Raw genomic sequence first — 22,109 nt, forward strand, 5'->3', positions numbered from 1 at the left:
GCGTTTATTTTAGTCTTCAAACCAAAGTAAGAGCAGATGACGGAAAAAAAAAAAAAACTCACCATTGAGCTAAAACATCACCGTAGCAAATTTGCAACACAATGAACTGGGACAAATTTCAGAGGTACAGTCTCAGAGTCACAGTATCACAAACACTAACCTTGCGATAAAGCAAGGAATGAATATTTTATAGCATTTGTTTTTATTTGATTTCATTTTTATAGCATTTGGTTGAATCCATTTATGAAATAAACCAAAAACAAAAAAAACAAACAAACCAAAAAAAAAAAATCATGAAACCACCAGTGTGCGTGACCTTAGTTTTTGTGCCAAAATGTTGACTTCCAGTGTGTACCTTTCAAAATAAAAGGTAGCGATCTTAAAACAGGAAAACACGTTAAAACTTGCACATCTAAACCATTTGATGTCATAAAATAATCCCAAATGAAGATTTTAACATACTATATTTAGGTTTTAGTTGAAACACAATTTAATCAAATTTAACTGGATTGGATTACTTCCAGACACAGTGCCTTATCATTGATATGTTTGATAGTGATACCTGTAAAAAAAAAAAAAAAAAAAAAAAAAAAGTCAAATGTTCATTTTAATCTATGCTGTGGACTGCTAAGGAAATAGATGTTAATAATTTGGACACTGTCACGTAGAGTAAAAGTTCAAATGCACAATACTGCGCATTTGTGACGCAACCCTGAGCGCCATGATGCATGCAGCGTGGGATATTGACGTATGCCAGTTAGCCTCGCAATCTACGCTAGATGTGCTCTACGTCACGTCTTCCGTAAACGCATTTGGAAACACAATGTCATCCGCCTTGCACTACTTGGCGATGTAAACGCCACATGGCGCCAGAAGAAAAGTGGATTTATGCAACGAAACGTAGGACGTCAGAAAGAAGAGCCGAAGTGTGCATTGCCATGGCAAAGTTTACTTCACCGGAGCAGTTTGACTTCTCAAAGCCCAGAGCATGGCCTGACTGGAAGCAAAGATTCTACGAGTATCGCATAGCTACGCTTCGTATGGAGGAAGAGGAAAAGGTGCAGGTTAATGCATTGGTTTGTTCCATGAGAGTGGAGGCTGAGCACATGTTCAAGGCATTCACGTTTAATTATGCGACTGATGCAGATCAATACGACGTTGTAATGTAAATTTAATTAGCACTTCATTCCGAAACCGAATGTTATCTCTGAGCACTCTAATTTTCACTCCAGAGTTCAACTACAAGGCGAAAGTGTGGAAGCATTCGTCAGACAACTGTATGAGCTAGCTGAAAACTGCGATTTTGGAGCATTAAAAGAAGAGCAAATGCGGAATTGCATAGTGATTGGAATTCGTGATAAACAAGTGTCACAAAGACTGCAAATGAAAAGTGATTTAACATTGAAGACCGCCATTGAAACATCCAGACATTGTGAATTGGTCAAGTCACAGAACACAGAGAGTGGACATGGTGCACAGCACGTGGACAATGTGGTCAGTGAGAAAAACTGTACATAAGAGAAATGGCATCATTGTAAAGATGAACAAAGAAAAAAAAAGGTGTGTGCACTAGATGCGAGTGAAATCATACGGAGGCCGAAGAGTGCAATGAAAAAGGAAAAAATGCATGAAGTGAAACAAAATTGGACACTTTGCAGCCATGTGCTATTCAAAAGCTGTACAAGAGATAACCAAAGATGATGAGAGTGACACTGTGTTTCTAGGCTCAGTAGAGCTTAAACAAAAAGATGCACCAATTGCAGAGGACGAGCCATCATGGTGCACCACTCTAACAGTAGCAGATAACGCCGATCTTATTTAAACTAGATCCCGGTGCAGACACCTCAATCATGTCTGAAGCCACAAACAACTCACTACGGAGCAAGCCTAAACTCAGAGAAGTGAAGAAAGCCCTTCAGAGTCCAGGAGGCACAGTGGCCACAAGGGGGCAGTTTTTAGCTAAACTAAAACTATCAGTGGGCAACTGCGAAATTGCTGCTTTTTGTTGTAGCTAAAACTAATGGTGAAAATCTCCTCAGCAGAACAGTGGCAACCTGACTAGGACTAATTAAGCACATTGACGAGATCAACACATCAAGTGGCCTAGGCACTCTAAAAGGAGAACCAGTGAAAATCACACTCAAAGAAGGCACGGAGCCATTCAGCATCGCTACACCACGGCAGGTAACGGTTCCACTACTCTCAAGGGTCAAAGAGGAATGAAAGAGAATGGAGTCGATGGGCATTATAGAAAAATTGACTGATCCAACAGAATGGTGTGCGCCGATGGTACCTGTCATGAAAAGGAATGGAAAATTAAGAATTTGCGTACACCTAAAAAAAACTCAATGAAAATGTAAAACGGGAAAAGTTAATCTTACCTACCTTACCGACATACTGCCCAAGCTAGTGAAGAACACCGTGTTCTCCACCCTGGACGCCGAAAGCAGATTCTGGCAAATTCCTCTTGAAGAGAACGGTGCAAGTCTGAGCACCTTCATCACGGCCGTAGGCAGATACTGTTTTATGCGACTACTGTTCGGGATCACATCAGCATCCGAAATATTTCAGGGAAAGATGGCAGATCTTCTGCATGGGTATGAGGGGACAGTCGTGTACATGGACAACATTGATTTTTGGAGAAGCACAAGAAATATACGACTAGAGGCTAAAGCGAGTCATGGAGACCATCACCGCTGCAGGTCTACGATTAGCATAGCCAAACAAAGCTGAACTTCCTGGGACAGGTGGTGACCAAGGACAGCATAGCCCCTGACCAAGAGAGGGTAAAAGCAATAACAGCAATGGAACCACCTCAGAAAATGAGTGAGCTGAAACGGCTGCTTGGTATGGTGGACTACCTAGGACGTTACCTAGAGTGCCGAGCCGGATTGTGGGCCTTTGAGCATTTGTACCAGTACCCTTGCAGATTAGAGTGCTCCAAGCTACTTACACACCACAAGCTGCTGGTAACCCTAATCAACTCAAAAGACCTCGACACCGCGCCAATTCATTGTCAATTACCTGCTTATCAGGTTAATGAAGTTTAACCCAGTCGCAGAATATGTTCCAGGCAAACACGTAGTCATCGCAGACCCCTTGTCTAGGCAACCCATGGCAGGCACCGAGCCAGGTGACCTAGAAGCAGAGGTGAAAGCGTACGTGGACTCAGTTGAGGACAACCCGAGAGTGAGGAAGCCAGTCATCGAGCAGATAAAAGACCAAACACAAACAGATGCTGAACCCCAGTGTGTCCTCAATTACGTCCAAAACGGGTGGCCGGAACACTTGAACTGTGTAGCTGTCAGAGCAAGTATCTACTTCAAAGAACATGATTCACTCAGAGAGGCCAATGGATTGTTGCAACATGGCAAGCAGCTTGTGATTCCCAGCAGTATGAGAGACCACCAAGGCGTCACCAAGTACTGAGAACGGTACAATGGCGCTGTGTGGTGGCCAGGCATCGCCAGCAATGTGAAAAAGCTTGTGACGTCATGTGGACATTGCAACATCTACAGACCGAGCCAGAACAGTGAACCGTTGATCTCCACACCATTGCCAGATTTACCATGGCAATGGCAGCTGACCTGTGTGAGTTCAAAGGTTGTCACTACTTAATTGTGATAGACTACTTCTCTAGATGACTCAAGATCTTAAACTTACCAAAGACAAACTCAAAAACAGTCATACAGAAGTTGAAGACTTCCAGCATGTTACTTCGAGCCCTCATTTCCCACAATCCAACGGCACGGCTGAATGTGTGATGAAGACGCAAAAGTGGATTCTCAAGCAAGACAACCCTGACCTAGCTCTTCTGAGCTACCATTCAACACCAACAGAGCCAACTAAGCAAAGTCCTGCCAAGTTGCTAATAGGTTGAGAAATCTGTATGACTCGCCCTGAAATCAAAGAGAGCCTGCGGACAATGTCGCCTAACCTAGAGACTGTCAAGAGAAATAACGAAAAATCAAAACAGACGAGAAATACTACAACCGCAGGTATTCCGCCAAGCCTCGACTATCACTCTCCATTGATGACAAAATCAAATTGAAGATCGATGTGGAAAAGGCTTGGACAACATCAAAGAATGTGCAGCGCCAGGAGGCTGCACCACGTTCCTTTACACTGGAGACGGAGTGAGGCGACACCCAGCGACGGAACCGGCGCCACATCCAACTGGTCAACCAGGAGCTGTCAACACCACGAAAGATGAATGTTCCTCAGCCGACGGATGAAGATGGACAGCGTGAGCCAGCAGAGCAGGACTTCACCACCGCCAGTGCTCTTGCTGACACCCCTGGTTCCTCTGAACACCCAACTCCAGTCATCACCAGGTTTGGGTGGACTGTTAAGCCAAACCCCAGCTGAGCTGAGATGATGGACAAAAGCGCATGTCAAGGGACTGTGGTGGTCTACCCACACCTTCAGATAATGTTGTGAAAAAAAAAAATAAAGGAACGCTTAAGAATGTTTTGTTGTATGTATGGAAGAGTTTTGTTTGCTAAGTAATGACTGAGGTAAAGTGGGTATACTAGAATAAACATTGTTTAAAGTTATGCTAAAAGTTAATGTTCATATAGTGTTCTGCCAACTATACTTTAAAAGGGGGGGGGTCCTCACGTAGAGTAAAAGTTAAAGTGCACAATATTGCGCATTTGTGACACAGCCCTGAGTCCCATGATGCATGCACCGTGGGATACTCATGTATGCCAGTTAGCCTAGCAATCTGTGCAAGATATGCTGTATGTTGCTTCTTCAATAAACACAGTTAGAAAAATAATGTTGTCCACCTTGTGTTACATGGTGATTTAAACGCCACAGACACTCTTTATTAAAATTATTCAACCTTTTTTATCCAAGCCCCTAAAAGAATCAAGAATGATGTGCAACACAAATCAAATTAAGGAGCTGAATTGGGACTGAAATTGCTCAAATTCAAACGATAGCCAACCCTAGCTTGAATCCATAAAAGGATATTGGAACTAGTTTGTGCAGATGATTTGTCTGGCACTCAGCTCGCAACTACTAACAGAGTAACCCAAACTTCAAAGGGACAACGCATCAGTCGCACTTTTGTCACATTGATGCAACTGTGCTGCGAGTCGATGCCAAAAAGAAAATATAACCACCGTGACATGGCTGTGAGGTCAATGCCCCACATTCAACATAGCTAATGCATAGGCACGGCAGGGATATCTTTTGGAATTGAATCTGGTCATATTTTTGATCAGTGACCCAGAAAGACATTCGCCCCATTCTCTGTGCATTGTTCCACGGTCCCAATAATGAACAGTGGCCAATAGAAAGTATTTTTGGATGCATTGTTCAGTTCCACTGGTCTGTTTACTTTGATATATGTTATATTGGGTCCATTTTATTGAGGTTCTACTGTATTTTTTTTACTGGGCAAATTTTGGTTCAATAATAAACAAACAGAAAAATGCAGCCCTATGGGGGCACAAGCCAGTGCAATCTGTAAGCTGGTCCCAAGCATCCGGCGTAAAACTGTGACAAACACATATGAGTATTTATCGAAAAAATCCCACACCGGATCGGTCGTGCCTCCGATTAACAACGCCCACCCGCAGCACCACTAACCTGCAGGGCGTCGGTGGGAATTCAGCGACTGTGGCTCAAAGACAAAAAAGAGGAGGAAATGGGATTTATCGGCAGAAGAAGAACGGAAGAAGAAGAAGAAGGCTTTATGTATAATGTGATTAGCGGCTATGCCCCACAGGTAGGATTTGACCTAGAGTTGAAAGAGAAATTCTGGAAGGAACTCAATGAAGTCGTTCTGAGAATCCCAGACAGAGAGACAGTTATGATTGGTGCAGATTGTAATGGACATGTTGGTGAAGGAAATAGGGGCAATGAAGACTTGATGGGTAAGTACGGCATCGAAGAAAGGAACTTTGAGGGACAGATGGTGGTGGACTTTGCAAAAGGGATGCAAATGGCAGGAGTGAACACTTATTTCCAGAAGAGGCAGGAACATAGATTGACCTACAAGAGCGGAGGTAGAAGCACGCAGGTGGATTATATTATGTGCAGACAATGTAATCTGAAGGAGGTTACTGACAGTAAGGTAATGGTAGGGGAGAGTGTAGCTCAACAGCATAGGTTGGTGATGTGTAGGATTACTCTGGTGGTGGGAAGGAAGATTAAGAAGACAAAGGAAGAGCAGAGAACCATGTGGTGGAAGCTGAGAAAGGAAGAATGTTGTGTGGCCATTCGGAAAGAGGTGAGACAGGCTCTTGATGGACAGGAGGTGCTCCCAGAAGACTGGACTACCACAGCCAAAGTGATCAGAGAGACAACAGGAAAGTACTTGGGGTGTCTTCTGGGAGGAGAGGGGAGAAGGAGACTTGGTGGTGGAACCCCAAGATATAGGAAGTCATACAAGGAAAGAGAAGAAGGTGAAGGGCGAAGAAGACGTGGGACACCGAGTGGTCTGAGGAGAGGCGAAAGGAATACATTCAGATGGGACGTAGGACAAAGGTAGAGGGATAGAGATGGGAAGGATGTATAGCAGGTAAGGGTGATTAAGGATATGTAAGAATAGTACAGGACATGTATGATGGTAGCAGAACAATGGTGAAGTGTGACGTAGGTGTGACAGAAGAATTTAAGGTGGAAGTGGGACTGCATTAGCTCTGAGCCCCTTCCTCTTTGCTGTGGTAATGGATAGGGTGACAGATGAAGTTAGACTGGTGTCCCCATTGACCATGATGTTCGCAGATGATATGCAGTGAAACCAGGGAGCAAGTGGAAGAACAATTTGAAAGATGGAGACATGAAAAAGAGGAATGCACAGAGCTTACAACTGAGTGTAGGGACTTTGAATGATGGGACTACGACAGGAAAAGCTCAGGAGTTGGTTGACATGATGATTAGGAGGGAGGTTGATATACTGTGCACCCAAGAGAGCAGGTGGAAAAGTAGTAAGGCTAGAAGTTTAGGAGCAGGGTTTAAATTATCCTACCACAGAGTAGATGGGAAGAGAAATGGAGTAGAGGTTATTTTAAAGGAAGAGCTGGCTAAGAATGTCTTGGAGGTGAAAAGAGTATCAGATCGAGTGATGAGACTAAAATTTGAAACTGAGGGTGTTATGTATAATGTGGTTAGTGGGTAAGCCCCACAAATAGGATGTGACCTAGATTTTATAGAGAAATTCTGGAAGGAAATAGATGAAGTAGTTCTGAGCATCCCAGACAGCGAGAGCGTTGGGATTGGTGCAGTTTTTAATGGACATATTGGTAAAGGAAACAGCGGCAATGAAGAAGTGATGGGTAAGTACGGCATCCAGGAAAGGAACTTTGAGGGACAGATGGTGGTGGACTTTGCAAAGAGGATGGAGATGGCTGTAGTGAACACTTATTTCCAGAAGAAGGAGGAACATATAGTGACCTACAAGAGCAGCGATAGAAGCACACGGGTGGATTATATTTTGTGCAGACGATGTAATCTGAAGAGGTTACTGACAGTAAGGTAGTGGTAGGGGAGAGGGTAGCTTGACAGCATAGGATGGTGGTGTGTAGGATGACTCTGGTGGTGGGTAGGAAGATTAAGAAGAGAAAGGTAGAGCAGAGAACCATGTGGTGGAAGCTGAGAAAGGAAGAATGTTGTATGGCTTTTCGGAAAGAGGTGAGACAGCCTCTCGATGGACAGGAAGTGCTCCCAGAAGACTGGACTACTACAGCCAAAGTGATCAGAGAGACAACAGGAGAGTACTTGGGATGTCTTCTGGTAGGAAAGGGGAGAAGGAGACTTGGTGGTGGAACCCCAAAATACAGGGAGTCCTACAAGGAAAGAGATTAGCGAAGAAGAAGTGGGACACTGAGAGGACTGAGGAGAGGCGAAAGGAGTACATCAAAATGGGACGTAGGGCAAAGGTGGAGTTAGCAAAGGCTAAGGAAGAGCCATATAAAGACATGTACACCAGGTTGGACATGAAAGAAGGAGAAAAGGATCTCTCCAGGTTGGCCAGACAGAGGGATAGAGATGGGAAGAATGTGCTACAGGTAAGGGTGATTAAGGATAGAGATGGAAATGCGTTGACTGGTGCCAGTAGTGTGCTAAATAGATGGAAAGAATACTTTGAAAAGTTGATGAATGAAGAAAATGAGAGAGAAGGAAGAGTTGAAGAGGCAAGTGCGAAGGACCAGGAAGTGGCAATGATTACTAAGGGGGAAGTCAGAAAGGCACTCCAAAGGATGAAAAATGGAAAGCCAGTTGGTCCTGATGACAGCAGTGGAGGTATGGAAGCAATTTGGAGAGATGGCTGTGGAGTTTTTGACCAACTTATTCAACAGAATACTAGCTGGCGAAAAGATGCCTGAAGAATGGAGGAAAAATGTTCTAGTTCCCATTTTTAAGAACAAAGGGGATGTTCAGAGCTGTGGGAACTATAGAGGAATAAAGTTGATGAGCCACACAATGAAGTTATGGGAAAGAGTAGTGGAGGCTCGACTCAGGACAGAAGTAAGTATCTGCGAGCAACAGTATGGTTTCATGCCTAGAAAGAGTACCACAGATGCATTATTTGCCTTGAGGATGCTCGTGGAAAAGTACAGAGAAGGTCAGAAGGACCTACATTGTGTCTTTGTGGATCTAGAGAAAGCCTATGACAGAGTACCAAGAGAGGAACTGTGGTACTGCATGCGTAAGTCTGGTGTGGCAGAGAAGTATGTTAAAATAGTACAGGACATGTATGATGGCAGCAGAACAATGGTGAGGTGTGCCTTAGGTGTGACAGAGGAATTTAAGGTGGAGGTGGGACTGCATCAGGGACCAGCTCTGAGCCCCTTCCTGTTTGCAGTGGTAATGGATAGGCTGACAGATGAGGTTAGACTGGAATCCCCTTGGACCATGATGTTCGCAGATGATATTGTGATATGCAGTGAAAGCAGTGAGCATGAAGTGGAACAATTACAAAGATGGAGACATGCACTGGACAGGAGAGGAATGAAGATTAGCCGAGGTAAAACAGAATATATGTGCGTGAATGTGAAAGGTGGAGGGGGAAGAGTGAGGCTACAGGGAGAAAAGATAGCGAGGGTGGACGACTTCAAATATTTAGGGTCAACAATCCAGAGCAATGGTGAATGTGGTAAAGAAGTGAAGAAACGGGTCCAAGCAGGTTGGAAAAGCTGGCGAAAGGTGTCTGGTGTGTTATGTGACAGAAGCGTCTCTGCTCGGATGAAGGGCAAAGTTTATAAAATAGTGGTGAGGCCGGCCATGATGTACGGATTAGAGACGGTGGCACTGAAGAAACAAAAGGAAGCAGAACTGGAGGTGGCAGAAATGAAGATGTTGAGGTTCTCGCTCGGAGTGAGCAGGTTGGATAGGATTAGAAATGAGCTCATTAGAAGGAGAGCCAAAGTTGGATGTTTTGGAGACAAGATTCGTGAGAGCAGACTTCGATGGTTTGGACATGTTCAGAGGCGAGAGAGTGAGTATATTGGTAGAAGGATGCTGAGGATGGAGCTCCCAGGCAAAAGAGCGAGAGGAAGACCAAAGAGAAGGTTGATGGATGTTGTGAGGGAAGACATGAGGGCAGTTGGTGTTTGTGAGGAGGATGCAGGAGATATGCAGGCTTACATGGATAAACGTGACGTGTTGTGGCGACCCCTAACGGGACAAGCAGAAAAGGAAAAGAAGAAGAATAAACAGAAACAGAAAATGGTTAAAAATGGACAAAGTGCTTTGGGCCAAAATATCGTACTGTGTTACCACAATATAATGTAGATTTGTAGATTTATTTTTATTTTTTATGCAATGTGTATTTTGTTCACGATTAAGGGAAGAGCTGGACCTCGCTCAGTTGAAATGGGCCAGGGACTGTACCAGTACATTCTGATCAACATACACCCTTGAAATAAAACCAGTCAAAAAAAAAAAAAAAAAAAAATCATTGCATGTATATGCTCAGGACATTAATTGGAAACCCAACTAATAACCTTTGAATGTAATTGTTTTTAACTCATTAAAAAAGTACTTTAGACATGGAGACTTCTGACATTTCTTTTGTCTTTTCTAGATGCTACCTGCTATACAGTACATTAACAGATCACATGACACTGCTCTTTTTACCTGTGTGAAATCCCAAAGCCGTTGGGAAATCCTGGCAACAGTTTCACATTTTTTCAAACTGGCAATACGTCCTCTGCCGTCATCAACAAGGCATTTTGTATCAGGCAGGAAGGTGGTTGACCCCAGGGGTCCAAGCTGTAAAACTCCATCAGTAGAGTAGCGGGCAAGCTGAAAAAAAGAGATAAGTGTTTATATTGCTACTTTCAAGGATGGTTACACCAGTTACAGCAGCAAAACACAAATGTGAGTATTGTGAAACTTTGGTTGGAAAAGAAGATTTAAATGACAGTGACGAGGCATAGAAAAGACCAAGAAAGTAAAACTGTTGGATGAAAACCAAAATTTACTTTGTTTATGGTACAGTGGTGACAGAATTATGACATAGTGAAGAAGCAAGAATCCAAACTATCGTCATTTCGGTTAACATGCTACTAAAGAAGGCTGGCAGCTTTATGGAAAGCATGTTCCTAACCTATTCACTAACCACCACTTTTCTACTAGTGCTCTCCCAATACCTGTTTATATACGTCAGCAATAGCTCAACTTAATCCTGTGAGGATGTTTTAGGGATATCATCACAATGTCAAACAGTCCTCATTGGTGTTCATGTTGACATAACAGGGACCACTGTGGAGTCTACTTTGAAACACTGAGGGTGTTTGGTACTCACTTGAATACCACCTTGGACAAGATAAACTGATGATGCAACACTCAGGCATCCATCCATCCATCTTCTTAGCTGCTTATCCTCACAAGGGTGGCAGGAATGATGGAGCCTATCCCAGCTTTCAACAGGCAGCAGGCGGGGTACACCCTGAACTGTTTGCCAGCCAATCACAGGGCACATTGAGAAAAACAGCTGCACTGGCAATCACACCTAGGGGGCAATTTAGAGTGTCCAATTAATGTTGCCTGTTTTGGGGCTGTGGGAGGAAACCTGAGTGCCCGGAGAAAACCCACGCAGGAATAGGGAGAACATGCAAACTCCACACAGACGGGTTCCGGATTGAAACATCAGAACTGTGAGGCTAATGATTTCTAGCTGATTTGCTGTGCCTCCATATAAGGAATGTCACTTGACCAAATATGGAAAACGGGTTACAGAAAATTACTTTACCTCTCTAAAGAAGCATGACTACAGTGTGACTGAATGCTTGTTTAAAGCCGAATTCACCTACAAATAATCGACTGAAGTCTTCAGATAACATTTAAATACATGTATTTTATTTATTTACAGAAACATGATTGATTTAAACAATCTTTGGTACCCTTGTGGTGACACCTTGTGTTAAATAAAAGATGTTTTAGACATTTAAAGTCTCAAGGGTTCCTTTATCATGACCCTCTCTGACATTCACCCGAACTGGGAGGAAATGATTGGACTCCTTTTGCCATTGCAGACCAGGTCATGCATGTACTGGATTCTATACTGTATGTTCTAAAACTAAAATCACTGGAAAAACATTATCCCTCAGTGTTTAATCCATCCAATGAAAGCCAGAGTGATGATGCTGGATCTCTATTACGCAAGGATACAGTAAAAATTCTGTTCATTATTTATTAGTGATCCCACATGAAAAAATAATATGTCAAGACGAAGGGAGGCAGCTCCCTCTCAAATCTTAAATCATTGGTCAGTTAATGCAGCTATGTTACAGGATTCTGTCATGCTCCTGGCTTCCTGCCCAGGCTGGGCGTGGCCAGCCAATTAGTCAGAGCACACCTGCACCTTGTTCCAGCTGATGCCTCCCAGTATATATAGGACTTGGGGGACGACTTGCCCTTCGCTACATCGTCGTCCTTGATGCCTCGTTCCCGCACTCCTGCTTGCCTGACTTCTGCTCTTCGTGTACCGACCCACGCCTGTCCACTGACCACCCTCGTAAGCCTGCCGTACTATTACTTCTGCCTGGTTTGGACTGCCTACCTGAACACTGACCTAGGACTGAATAAAGGTTTCCTCTGCACCGTCTGCGTGTCTCTGGAGTCGTGCATTTGGGTCCGCCCTCGTGCCCCGTTCGTGACAGAACGATCTAGCCATAACATGGACCCAGCCGACTCCTAATCCATCCGCCGTGCGCTGCAAGTTCAGGGCAAACGGCTGGTCGAGCAAGAGGCTGCTCTCCAGGTTACTAATCATCGGATTCATGAGCTCTGCGCCCAGCTGGAGCCGTGGCCAGCTTCTCAAGTTAGCGCGGCTGCTACGCCAATGAGGGTCATTCTGCCTGTGACGGAGCCTCCCGAGCGGTTCTCAGGCGACTCCGGCAACATCAAGCCCTTCCTGGCGCAGTGCGACCTCTATTTTGAACTGCAAGTGTCCGCTTTTCCCACGACCGCTCCCGTATCCGCCTTCGTCATTTCCCACATGACGGGGAGAGCGGAGGCATGGGCCACGGCTGAATGGAATCGACACTCAGTAACTTTTCGTTCTTGGACGTCATTCATCTGCGCACTCACCCAGGTGTTCCAGTATGTGGCGCCGGAGCGTAAAGCGGCGGCCTCCCTCTTGACGCTTCGCCAGGGTCGTTGTCGCGTCTCGGACTACGTGATCGAGTTCCGGATCTGCGCCACCTAGAGTCGATGGAACGAGGACGCCCTGCACGACGCCTTTTTCCAGGGGCTTTCCTCCCAAATCCGGGGTCTCCTCATCGCTGCAGATCTTCCTCCTTCGCTGGACGCACTCATCGCGTTGGCCCTCAAGGTTGACCAGCGACTAGTAAAGGAGGATCAACTAGCCGTGATGACTGAGGGAGAGAGGGAGGGGTCCAGTCCAGGTGGAGGGTCTCGACGGGCCAGCGGAGGAGCGTCTGCGTCGGCGACGGGAGGGTCGCTGTTTTTACTGCGGGCGTTTGGGACACTTGATCGCCCGTTGCCCGATTCGACCAAAGCACTCAGACATCAGGATCTCTACTCCGGTGAGTGTGCGGTATACCGCGGCGGAGTCAGGGAGGTCCCTTCTTCACCTCACCTTGGGAACGGACTCCCGTTCATGCACTGTGACTGCTTTCATAGATTCCGGGTCGGACGCAAACCTGATAAATCCCCGCGTGGTCGAGGAGCTGGGGGCAGCAACTTTCCCCACGCAACGGCTTCATCACGCCTATGCCGCCAACGGGAAGTTCCTTTGTCGGGTTACACATCGCACTCAGACGCTACGTATGAGCTTTACGGATGCTCACTCTGAGCGTATTAGCTTTCATGTCTTCAACGCACGTAGTAGCGACATCATCCTGGGCAGCCCGTGGCTCAAAGAACATAACCCGCACATAGATTGGGCCACGGGTCAGATCAAGATTTGGGGGAGGACTGTCGCAGTTGCTGTTTCGCTGTCCAGGAAGACAAGGGTATTCAAGTCGCGCCGGGTGGGCTAACAGAATCTAATACCGACCCGGAGCTGATTGCGGTGCTCTCCTGCTACCATGACCTCCGGGAGGTCTTCTCCGAATCTAAGGCAAAGTCTCTGCCGCCACATCGGTCATACGACTGCGCGATTGAACTCCTGCCAGGCACCTCTCCTCCCAGAGGGAAACTGTTCTCGTTAACAGGACCAGAGCATCAAGTCATGAGGGACTACATCGAGGACTCGCTGGCAGCCGGACTCATTCGCCCCTCATCCTCACCAGCCGGTGTGGGGTTTTTTTTTGTCAAGAAGAAGGACTCCACACTGCGACCCTGCGTCAACTACCGAGGACTGAACGACATCACAGTCAGGAACCGGTACCCCTTGCCGCTGATCGCTACAGCATTCAAACTCCTTCAGGGAGCCCGGATCTTCACCAAGCTCGACTTGCGCAGCGCTTAACATCTGGTGCGGATTCGGTAAGGAGATGAGTGGAAGACGGCGTTCAACACCCTCACAGGGCACTATGAGTATCTTATGATGCCTTTTGGACTGACCAACGCCCTGGCCGTCTTTCAAAACTTCATTAACGACGTGCTTCGGGAGTTTCTGAATAAGTCTGTCTTTGTATACCTGGATGACATTCTCATCTTTTCGGCAGATCTAACCTCTCACATTTGACAAGTCAGAGAAGTGCTCCGGCATCTGCTGCAGCACCAATTGTACGTAAATATGAACAAGTGTGAGTTCCATCGGGCATCCGTGTCCTTCCTGGGCTTTGTCCTGGCAGAGGGAGAGATACCTATGGACCCCGGGAAGGTCGACGCGGTGCTGCGTCGGCCTACCCCCGCCAACAGGAAGGACGTACAGAGGTTTTTGGGATTCGCCAATTTCTATAGGAAGTTCATAAGGAACTTCAGTTCCATGGCCGCTCCTCTGCATGCGCTCACCTCGCCACACACCACCTTCTCGTGGTCCGGGACCTGCCAGGAGGCCTTCAGCAGGCTAAAGGAAAGTTTCACTGCTGCGCCCGTTCTCATTGTTCCGGACCCAGATAACCAGTTTATGGTGGAGGTGGATGCATCCAATTCATGAATCGGCGCCGTCTTGTCTCAGAGGAGTCCCAGGGATGGTCGGATCCACCCGTACGGAATCAGAGGCTGCTCCTATCCTGCCAGAGGCGTGCTTCGTGTCCGGCTTCACCTGGGCGGTCGAGTCGCGGGTGAAGGAGGCCTTGGGAGAGACACCGCCGCCCGCGGATTGTCCGTCGGGCCGCCTTTTCGTCATTCCATCTCTGCGGGGAGATGTCGTCAACTGGGCCCATACCAGGAAGACGGTCTGCCACTCCTTTCGCCTCTCCTCGACTTGTCCTTCGCTAGATCGTCGTCCTTGATGTCTCGATCCCGCACTCCTGCTTGCCTGACTTCTGCTCTTTATGTACCGACCCACGCCTGTCCACTGACACCCTCGTAAGCCTGCCGTACTGTTACTTCTGCCTGGTTTGGACTGGCTACCTGAACACTGACCTTGGACTGAATAAAGGTTTCCTCTGCACCGTCTGCGTGTCTCTGGAGTCGTGCATTTGGGTCCGCCCTCGTGCCCCGTTCGTGACAGATTCTTGGGGCTGATATTTGGAATTTCCTTGGAGAAAGTAGAGATGCCATGCTGAATTGCCTGTGTAGGTGTTGTAAGGATGAGTATCTTTACTAGTGTTTAATCCAATCAAATGTACTTTCCCGGAGGTCCAAACGGAACATCTAGGGCATTAGTGAAGTATAACTATTCACGACGACGATGATGAGTCTATAATCTAGAATCATCATGTTGCACACGTAATACTGTGAACCTGTATAGATTTGTCAGTGGGTGGTTGCCTAAAGCTCTAGATTACACAGTTTGCTTCTGTACAAATTCCAAATATAGAATGGTAAATGGTTAAGGCCATGACTGGGTGTATAAATAAACCCATATAATTCCCTTAATACCTCTTAACAGCTCAGTCTGACATTCTTTTACACTCTAATACATTCAAAATGGGACAATAAAAAATCATTAATTCAAGCCAATTAACCTGTGTCTCTGCACTGCACAGTGCTCTGTTGCCTTTCTGAGATCATGAAATATTTCAAGCTTTTTGGGGGCCATTTCTTAATTGGCTCATTAACACCACAACAGATTTTTTGTTGCAAGATGCAGTACAATGATTGTTGCCTGATTCACCAAATTTATGAATATGTTCACAAAAAATGAATATTGCAAACATTTCCAAGACTTGACATAGAGTAGCTCTGGGGACCTGCATTTGTCTTGTCCATATGAAATTTTAACCTATGAAATGATGAACATTCAAGAAAAAAATGAGGCTACTTGACAGGCCAAAGCAAAATCATGGCTTTCTAACTTAAACTGACTATTGTTTTGGACAAAATGAGGCAGGGTTTCGAAAGACATGCAGAACCATGTTCCACAGTGCTTCCCATTTATGATAAAGGTTTCAAGTAGGAGAGGGAGAGGAAAAAAGATGCTTTAATGGAAATATATGTAGGGCAAAATACTATTTTGGAAGTAAAAGCAGTAAAGCTAAGAGAAATACAGTAGAAATATATACCAAAAATATCACTGTGCTCCACAAAATTGAGTTGCCCTACAGTGCTTTGTTTATTTCCCCAGGGATTTGGGATTAAGACATGAATAACAGTTACAATGTTAGCGATTGTTTGGCTTTTGTTTCCCTGCACCAAAGACAGAAACACATCAAGCATTCAAGGGAGACCAAGATTTTAGAAATGGGGTGCATGTTCACCAATATTTTTTGTTGCACTTGAGTCTGGTTAGAGGGTTAGCCTCACAATTCTGAGGATCGGGGTTTGAATCCCGGGCCCGCCTGCGTGGAGTTTGCACGTTTTCTCCGCGTCTGTGTCGGTTTTCTCTGGGAACTCCGGTTTCCACATTAAAGCTCGCCCTTAGGTGTGATTCTGAGTGAGGATGGTTGTTTGTATCTGTGTGCCATGGGATTGTTTTGCTGGATTGCTGGGATAGACTTCAGTACTCCCGCAACCCTTGTGAGGATAAATAGCTCTGAAAATGGATGGATGGATGCACTTAAGCATGCATGTTTCTGCACAGGGCTGCGCACCTATTCATGATTATTATACTACATGGAGGTACCATCTTAGTAGGCTTTGGTGTTTACTTAAAAAATCATTTCAGTGTATAGTGGATCCCTGGCAGATAGGGACTGGGCTGGACTGCACATATCAAATGTCCATGGATAATTGTAATAATAACTGCATTGGAAACAAAAGCAAACTTTTTTCTAACTAAAAAAATTCCTAAAAATGGGGGAATAAACCACCAATTAGCATTTTTGTGGTTGGTCAAATCAGGGAAAAAAGCAATTATAAAAACATTGCAGAGACCCAGTGTATATGTTTGTGAAAATCCTCAACCAATAGCATTCACACATTAATGTTCTAAATTCCACAAAATATGGCATTTTCAATGCAGGACTTATGCCAACATTTTCGAGTGAGTCAGGGGAGAGGTTTACACATGCAATGTGTGCCATAGATGGAGCTGGAACATCTATGGAATATTCTACACAACCACTGCATTCCAACCTCAGGCAGCAGTACATGAAATTATGTGTCAATGTTGAGTCTGACTGTTGAATGAGATTCTAACAAATGCTCCAACACTGGGCAAAGGCTCTATCCATATGCAATCCATCTACCATTTTAAATCAAGCTCGTCTACATCATCAAGCTCACAGTGCCCTGGGAGGGGGCAGTCGATGCCGAAGTGCAAGAGCAAGGTTGGAGAGCAGAGGTACGCCCGGTGGAAGTTGGCTGCAGAGGGATTATAGGCTCCTCAATATCCAGGCTACTCAGAAAGATGGGAGTCTGAGGGAAGGCCCATCGGCAGGCAGTCAGAGATCTCTCCAAGGCGGTGGAAAAGGCCAGCCAGTGGCTGTGGATAAAGAGGAAAGAAACCAATTGGGCAATTGATGGCACCTTGGGGGTGAACTTGAAAAACTGGGGTTCACTGCTGGACCCTCTCGAGAGTGTCGTGGGCCTATCAGCGAAACACTTGATGATGGATAGAAGCCTACTTGATAACCCGTATGGTCCCATCACTTATTTGAACATCCCACAGAGCCTCATCGGAGCTAAATTATGCATGAATAGAGGGATATTAATATCTAGTCCTGCATAATCCATTTGATACTCTAGGGAACCAGTGACTGCTGTGAAAGGGGATTTGACTACAAGGGAAAGACCTTGTGACAGCCTGGTAAGACAGCTGGCAGAAGGGAATAGACCCCAACAGGGCTGCCTCGGGCTAGCTACCCATAGCGGCAGGTCCCAGGGCAACTGCTTTATGGGTTTCACCCAATGTTGCGCCAGAAAACTCTAAGAAGGAAACACCCCCTGACTTTGCGAGACCGGGGCGGAAAATGCCTCATTGGCAGACAACATGGTAATGGACACTGGGACGGAAAAGACTACAAGAACATTTATCAGCATAAATGAAGCTCCGACAGCCAAAGCAGGAATTACGCTCCAAATCTGCGTTTGTGGTTGGGCAAAGGTTACCTCTACTCAGGGCCTGAAGATTCGCTAGGGCAGGAAATAGTGCCCAAAGAAGGGACAGTGAGTAAGTCGCATTGACAGCTACTTTTTGAGAAGCAGGTCGAGTCAGTTGGCAGAGGTTCAGCAGCAGGATACACACCACAGTCTGCAGGAATCTACGCTTTGTCCCAGTAGAGGTGGAGGAGAAACTGGGGACAGGAGAGCAACCTGGACCCAAGCCACCACTACAGCAGACCATCGAGAGGAAGATCCAGGGGCGTCGACCATTGATCAAATGGCCAAAGGCCTGCGACAAGATTTTGTGGAAGAAGGTCAACATGGATAGAAGGAAAGCGCATTCAAGATCACGCTTCTATAAATATCCCTTCAGCTTTGCAAAGAGTCTCTTTGCAATGGAGAAAAGCGGAAGTCTCTCTGTGACGAAAGCCATCCAGGAAGAACACCTAAAAAATTTCCTGCACAGATGACCATTGTCATGAAGACGTTATACTCCTCCCGGATATATCACCAATCAATCCACCAGAGCACGAGCTGGACATCAGTCCGCCCAGGTGGGGTGAGGTAATCCATATTCTGCATAGAGCAAGCGCTGCATCAGCTCCTGATCCCAATGGAGTTGCTTATAGGCTCTGCAAAAACACATCAGATGTCCTGCGATTCTTCTGGAAGCTGATGAGGGTTGTGTGGCAGAAGAGAGAGGTACCAACTTCCTAGCGTAGAGTTGTAGGAATTCTTATACCAAAGGAGAAGGACTCATCATAGATTGGCCAGTTCTGACAGATCAGCCTCCTAAATGTTGAAGCGAATTTTTTTTTTAGTGTGGTTGCTTGTAAGCTAGCAGATTACCTGCGAGGTAACAACCTGATTGACGTGTCAACCCAGAAAGCAGGAATACATGGCTTTTCCGGATGCATAGAACACACTAGCGTCATCTGGCATCAGATCCAAGTCGCCAAAAAAGAGAGGATATCTTCATTTGGTGTTCCAGGACCTAGCAAATTCCTTTTCCTCGGTCCCTCATAATCTTCTGTGGACAGCGCCTGACTATTTCAAGGTCCCAGCGGCGCTTACAATCTTGGTTAGGGCCTACTTCAAGGATATCCAGCTCTGCGTTACAACAGCAGGGTGCACCACTGCATTGCAGCACCTGGAAGTGGGAATCATGGCTGGGTGTACCATATCCCTGCTGCTATTCACACTGGCCATGGAGGTCATCCTCTGAGCCTCTCACTGGGTGGTTGGTGGGCAGCGAATAAGACCTGGGGTGAGGCTGCCTCAAGTCAGTGCGTATGTGGATGAACTCACCAAACTTACCACAACTAAGGCCTGCACTGCACGATTGTTAAAAAAAGCTGCAGGACAACATTGAGCTGGCTCGCATGAAGATCAGGCCGAGTAAATCCAGAAGCATCTCGATCGTCAAGGAAAAACTGTCAAACCAATTGCTTTCACATTGGTGAGTAACCAATTACAATAGTCTCCGAGAAGCCTGTGAAGAGCTTAGGCCGGTGGTACAATGCCTCTCTTAAGGACAAAGAGCAAGTAGAGTAGCTCAGAAACGATGTGGCCAGTGGCCTGGAAAGGATCGACAGAACCCTGGTTCCTGGGAAATTGAAGCTCTGGTGCTTGCAGTATGGGTTATTTCCACGACTCCTTTGGCCACTAACCCACTGTGAGAACCCATTCTCAAAGGTATAAAAGCTGGAGAGACTCATCAGCTCTTTTGAGGAAGTGGCTTGCTCTTCCTAGATGCCTCAGCAGCATTGGACTCTACGGTAAAGGGATGTTACAGCTGCCCATTTCCAGCATGGCACAGGAGTACAGGTGCGCCAAATTAAGACTGGAAATGATGCGAGTGGATTCCAGCGATCCACTGGTAGCCCAGACTGCCCGCATCCTGGCCACTTGGAGGAAGTGGACACCACTGGCTGCAACTGAACAGGCAAAGGCAGCACCCAGACACAAGGACATCGTTGGCCGAGTGCAGGAGGGGAGGAGTGGCCTTGGGCTCGGGGCCAGTAGACCAGTATGGAGCAAGGCCACTTCTGCTAAGTGGCGCAAGCTGGTGGTTCAGGATGTACGTCAAGAAGAGGAAGCACAAAAGTGTGCCCAAGCTGTGCCACACCAGCGAAACACTTGAGCCCACTTGATAACTCGTAGGGTGCCATCACTTATTTGAACATCCCACAGAGCCTCGTTGGAGCCGAATTATGCATGAATAGAGGGATATTAACATCTAGTCCTACATAAAACATCTTAAATCCATTCTGCACAATAAAAATACAGTACACAATGTTTGCATTTGGGGTATTTTAATGCATCTCAATTCTGATGGCATTAATTTATATCCACACAACAGCTCAGTAAATGGAATGTTTATTTCAAAGACTAAACATTTTAGATCAGTTAATAAATGGTGGATCTCAGCAATGCTAGACCCTTTTCGCAGAAAGCAAACACTACAATATGTGGAGAAGACCATGGCAAAGCTGGGTGAAGAAAGGGATTCTAAAATTATATATATATATATATATATATATATATATATATATATATATACATAGGTTTTCTTAGCTGCTTATCCTCACAAGGGAGGGCTGGGGCCAATCCCAGCTGTCAACGGGCAGGAGGTGGGGCACACCCATAACAGGTTGCCAGCCAATCACAGGCACCTTTAATATGTATACTTTTTTTTTTTAAGAAAAGCGAATACAGTAAATTGCACATCAGGATTTTGTTTTTATCGGACAAACATGTAGTACCGTATTGGACTGATATTACAGTGAGACAAATATAACCTTTGGTTTTAACATAATACGAAACACAAGGAACAAATTGCAGTACAAAACTGGTTATCATTTTGTAAATAGTACCAGATTTGATGACAGATGAAATGAAAAAAAAAAATCAATTTTCTGTCCCACTTATGCCCACAAGGGCTGCGAGTGTGCTGGGGCCTATCCCGGCTGACCCTGTACTGGTCACTTGTGAAGTAACTGCAGATGTGGGCATAGGGGATGGGGGTGGGGAATCTATTAATTACCATTGTCCTTTACATTTTGTTACAACAAGAGGCTTCTGTTAGTAACTATAATCCAATAGTTATGTGACATTACATCAGTTCAAATCATCGAACAGAAGTCAGTGTTGATTCAACATTGATTGGTTCTCAAAATCCAGAACAATTACGAATAAACAAATGCATGCACCTGGAATGTTGACCCACACAACTGTTACAATATCATTGACTGACCTGTGAGGACATGCCATGGCATGGGTAGAGGATTGCTTTGTCATCATCCTCAGAGCCCTGGTCCAGACAGTAGCCACTTGCTTTGCTGTTCCTCACCTGAAAGACGCAAGCTTAAATGGTTAATTATTTTTTAAGATTAGCTGTAAAAAAAAGAAAAATGAATATGTAATTAAATCTTATTCGACCACCTGTCACAAAACTGAGAATACCTTCATATAATCATAAACGTCTTTAACGTGAACCTCACAGTGAGTAGTATTTCACATTTTTATTCAAAGCTCTCACTCACTGGGCTTCTCTGGCTTTCCTGAGAAGTCGGAATTTAATGAAGCAGACCATTCAAGTGAAAACTTATGTTTGTTTTTGTCAAGGAATATAAGTAAACGATTATATTGACATAATAATGTGCTTTACTATATTTTATTTTTTTCACAGATAAATATGTGAGATGAGATCAATCGTTCGTTTAGTTTCAAGTACATCTAGGTAATATATGATGATAAGTTAGCGTTATTAGTAACCCAGCGGCATATTTTTAGGTGAGGAGATGTAATGGAACAGACTGAATATCCACCCATGAATCCATTTTCTGCACGGCTTATTCTGACTAGGGCCACGAGCGTGCTGGTGCCTATCCCAGTTTTTTTTTGTTGGTTAAGTGCTCTAGTGTATCAGGATTAAGTCTGGAGGAGCATTCCACCACTTGCAATACATTTTCGGTCATTTTATTTCTGCATATATATTATCTCATAATCCTAATATCCCTCCAAATCAGTGAGTTTGGAGTTTTCTTTAAATTGGCAGAAAAAAAGGTTTTATAGATTTGCTTCAG

The 22,109-nt window shown here is 45.3% G+C and overlaps 1 protein-coding gene across 1 annotated transcript in view; it reads right to left on the reverse strand.

Moving 5' to 3' along the window:
- Positions 1-22,109, reverse strand: part of galnt9 (polypeptide N-acetylgalactosaminyltransferase 9) — a 143,047-nt gene that overhangs the window by 2,157 nt on the left and 118,781 nt on the right. The window contains exons 9-10 of the mRNA XM_061815876.1: positions 21,278-21,373; positions 10,093-10,260 (exon numbers count right to left, since the gene is read on the reverse strand). Coding sequence (XP_061671860.1) covers positions 10,093-10,260; positions 21,278-21,373 — 264 coding nt within the window. The remainder of the gene's footprint in view (positions 1-10,092; positions 10,261-21,277; positions 21,374-22,109) is intronic.

This window comes from Syngnathoides biaculeatus, chromosome 4 (assembly GCF_019802595.1).
Source record: "Syngnathoides biaculeatus isolate LvHL_M chromosome 4, ASM1980259v1, whole genome shotgun sequence".
Lineage (NCBI taxonomy): Eukaryota > Metazoa > Chordata > Actinopteri > Syngnathiformes > Syngnathidae > Syngnathoides > Syngnathoides biaculeatus.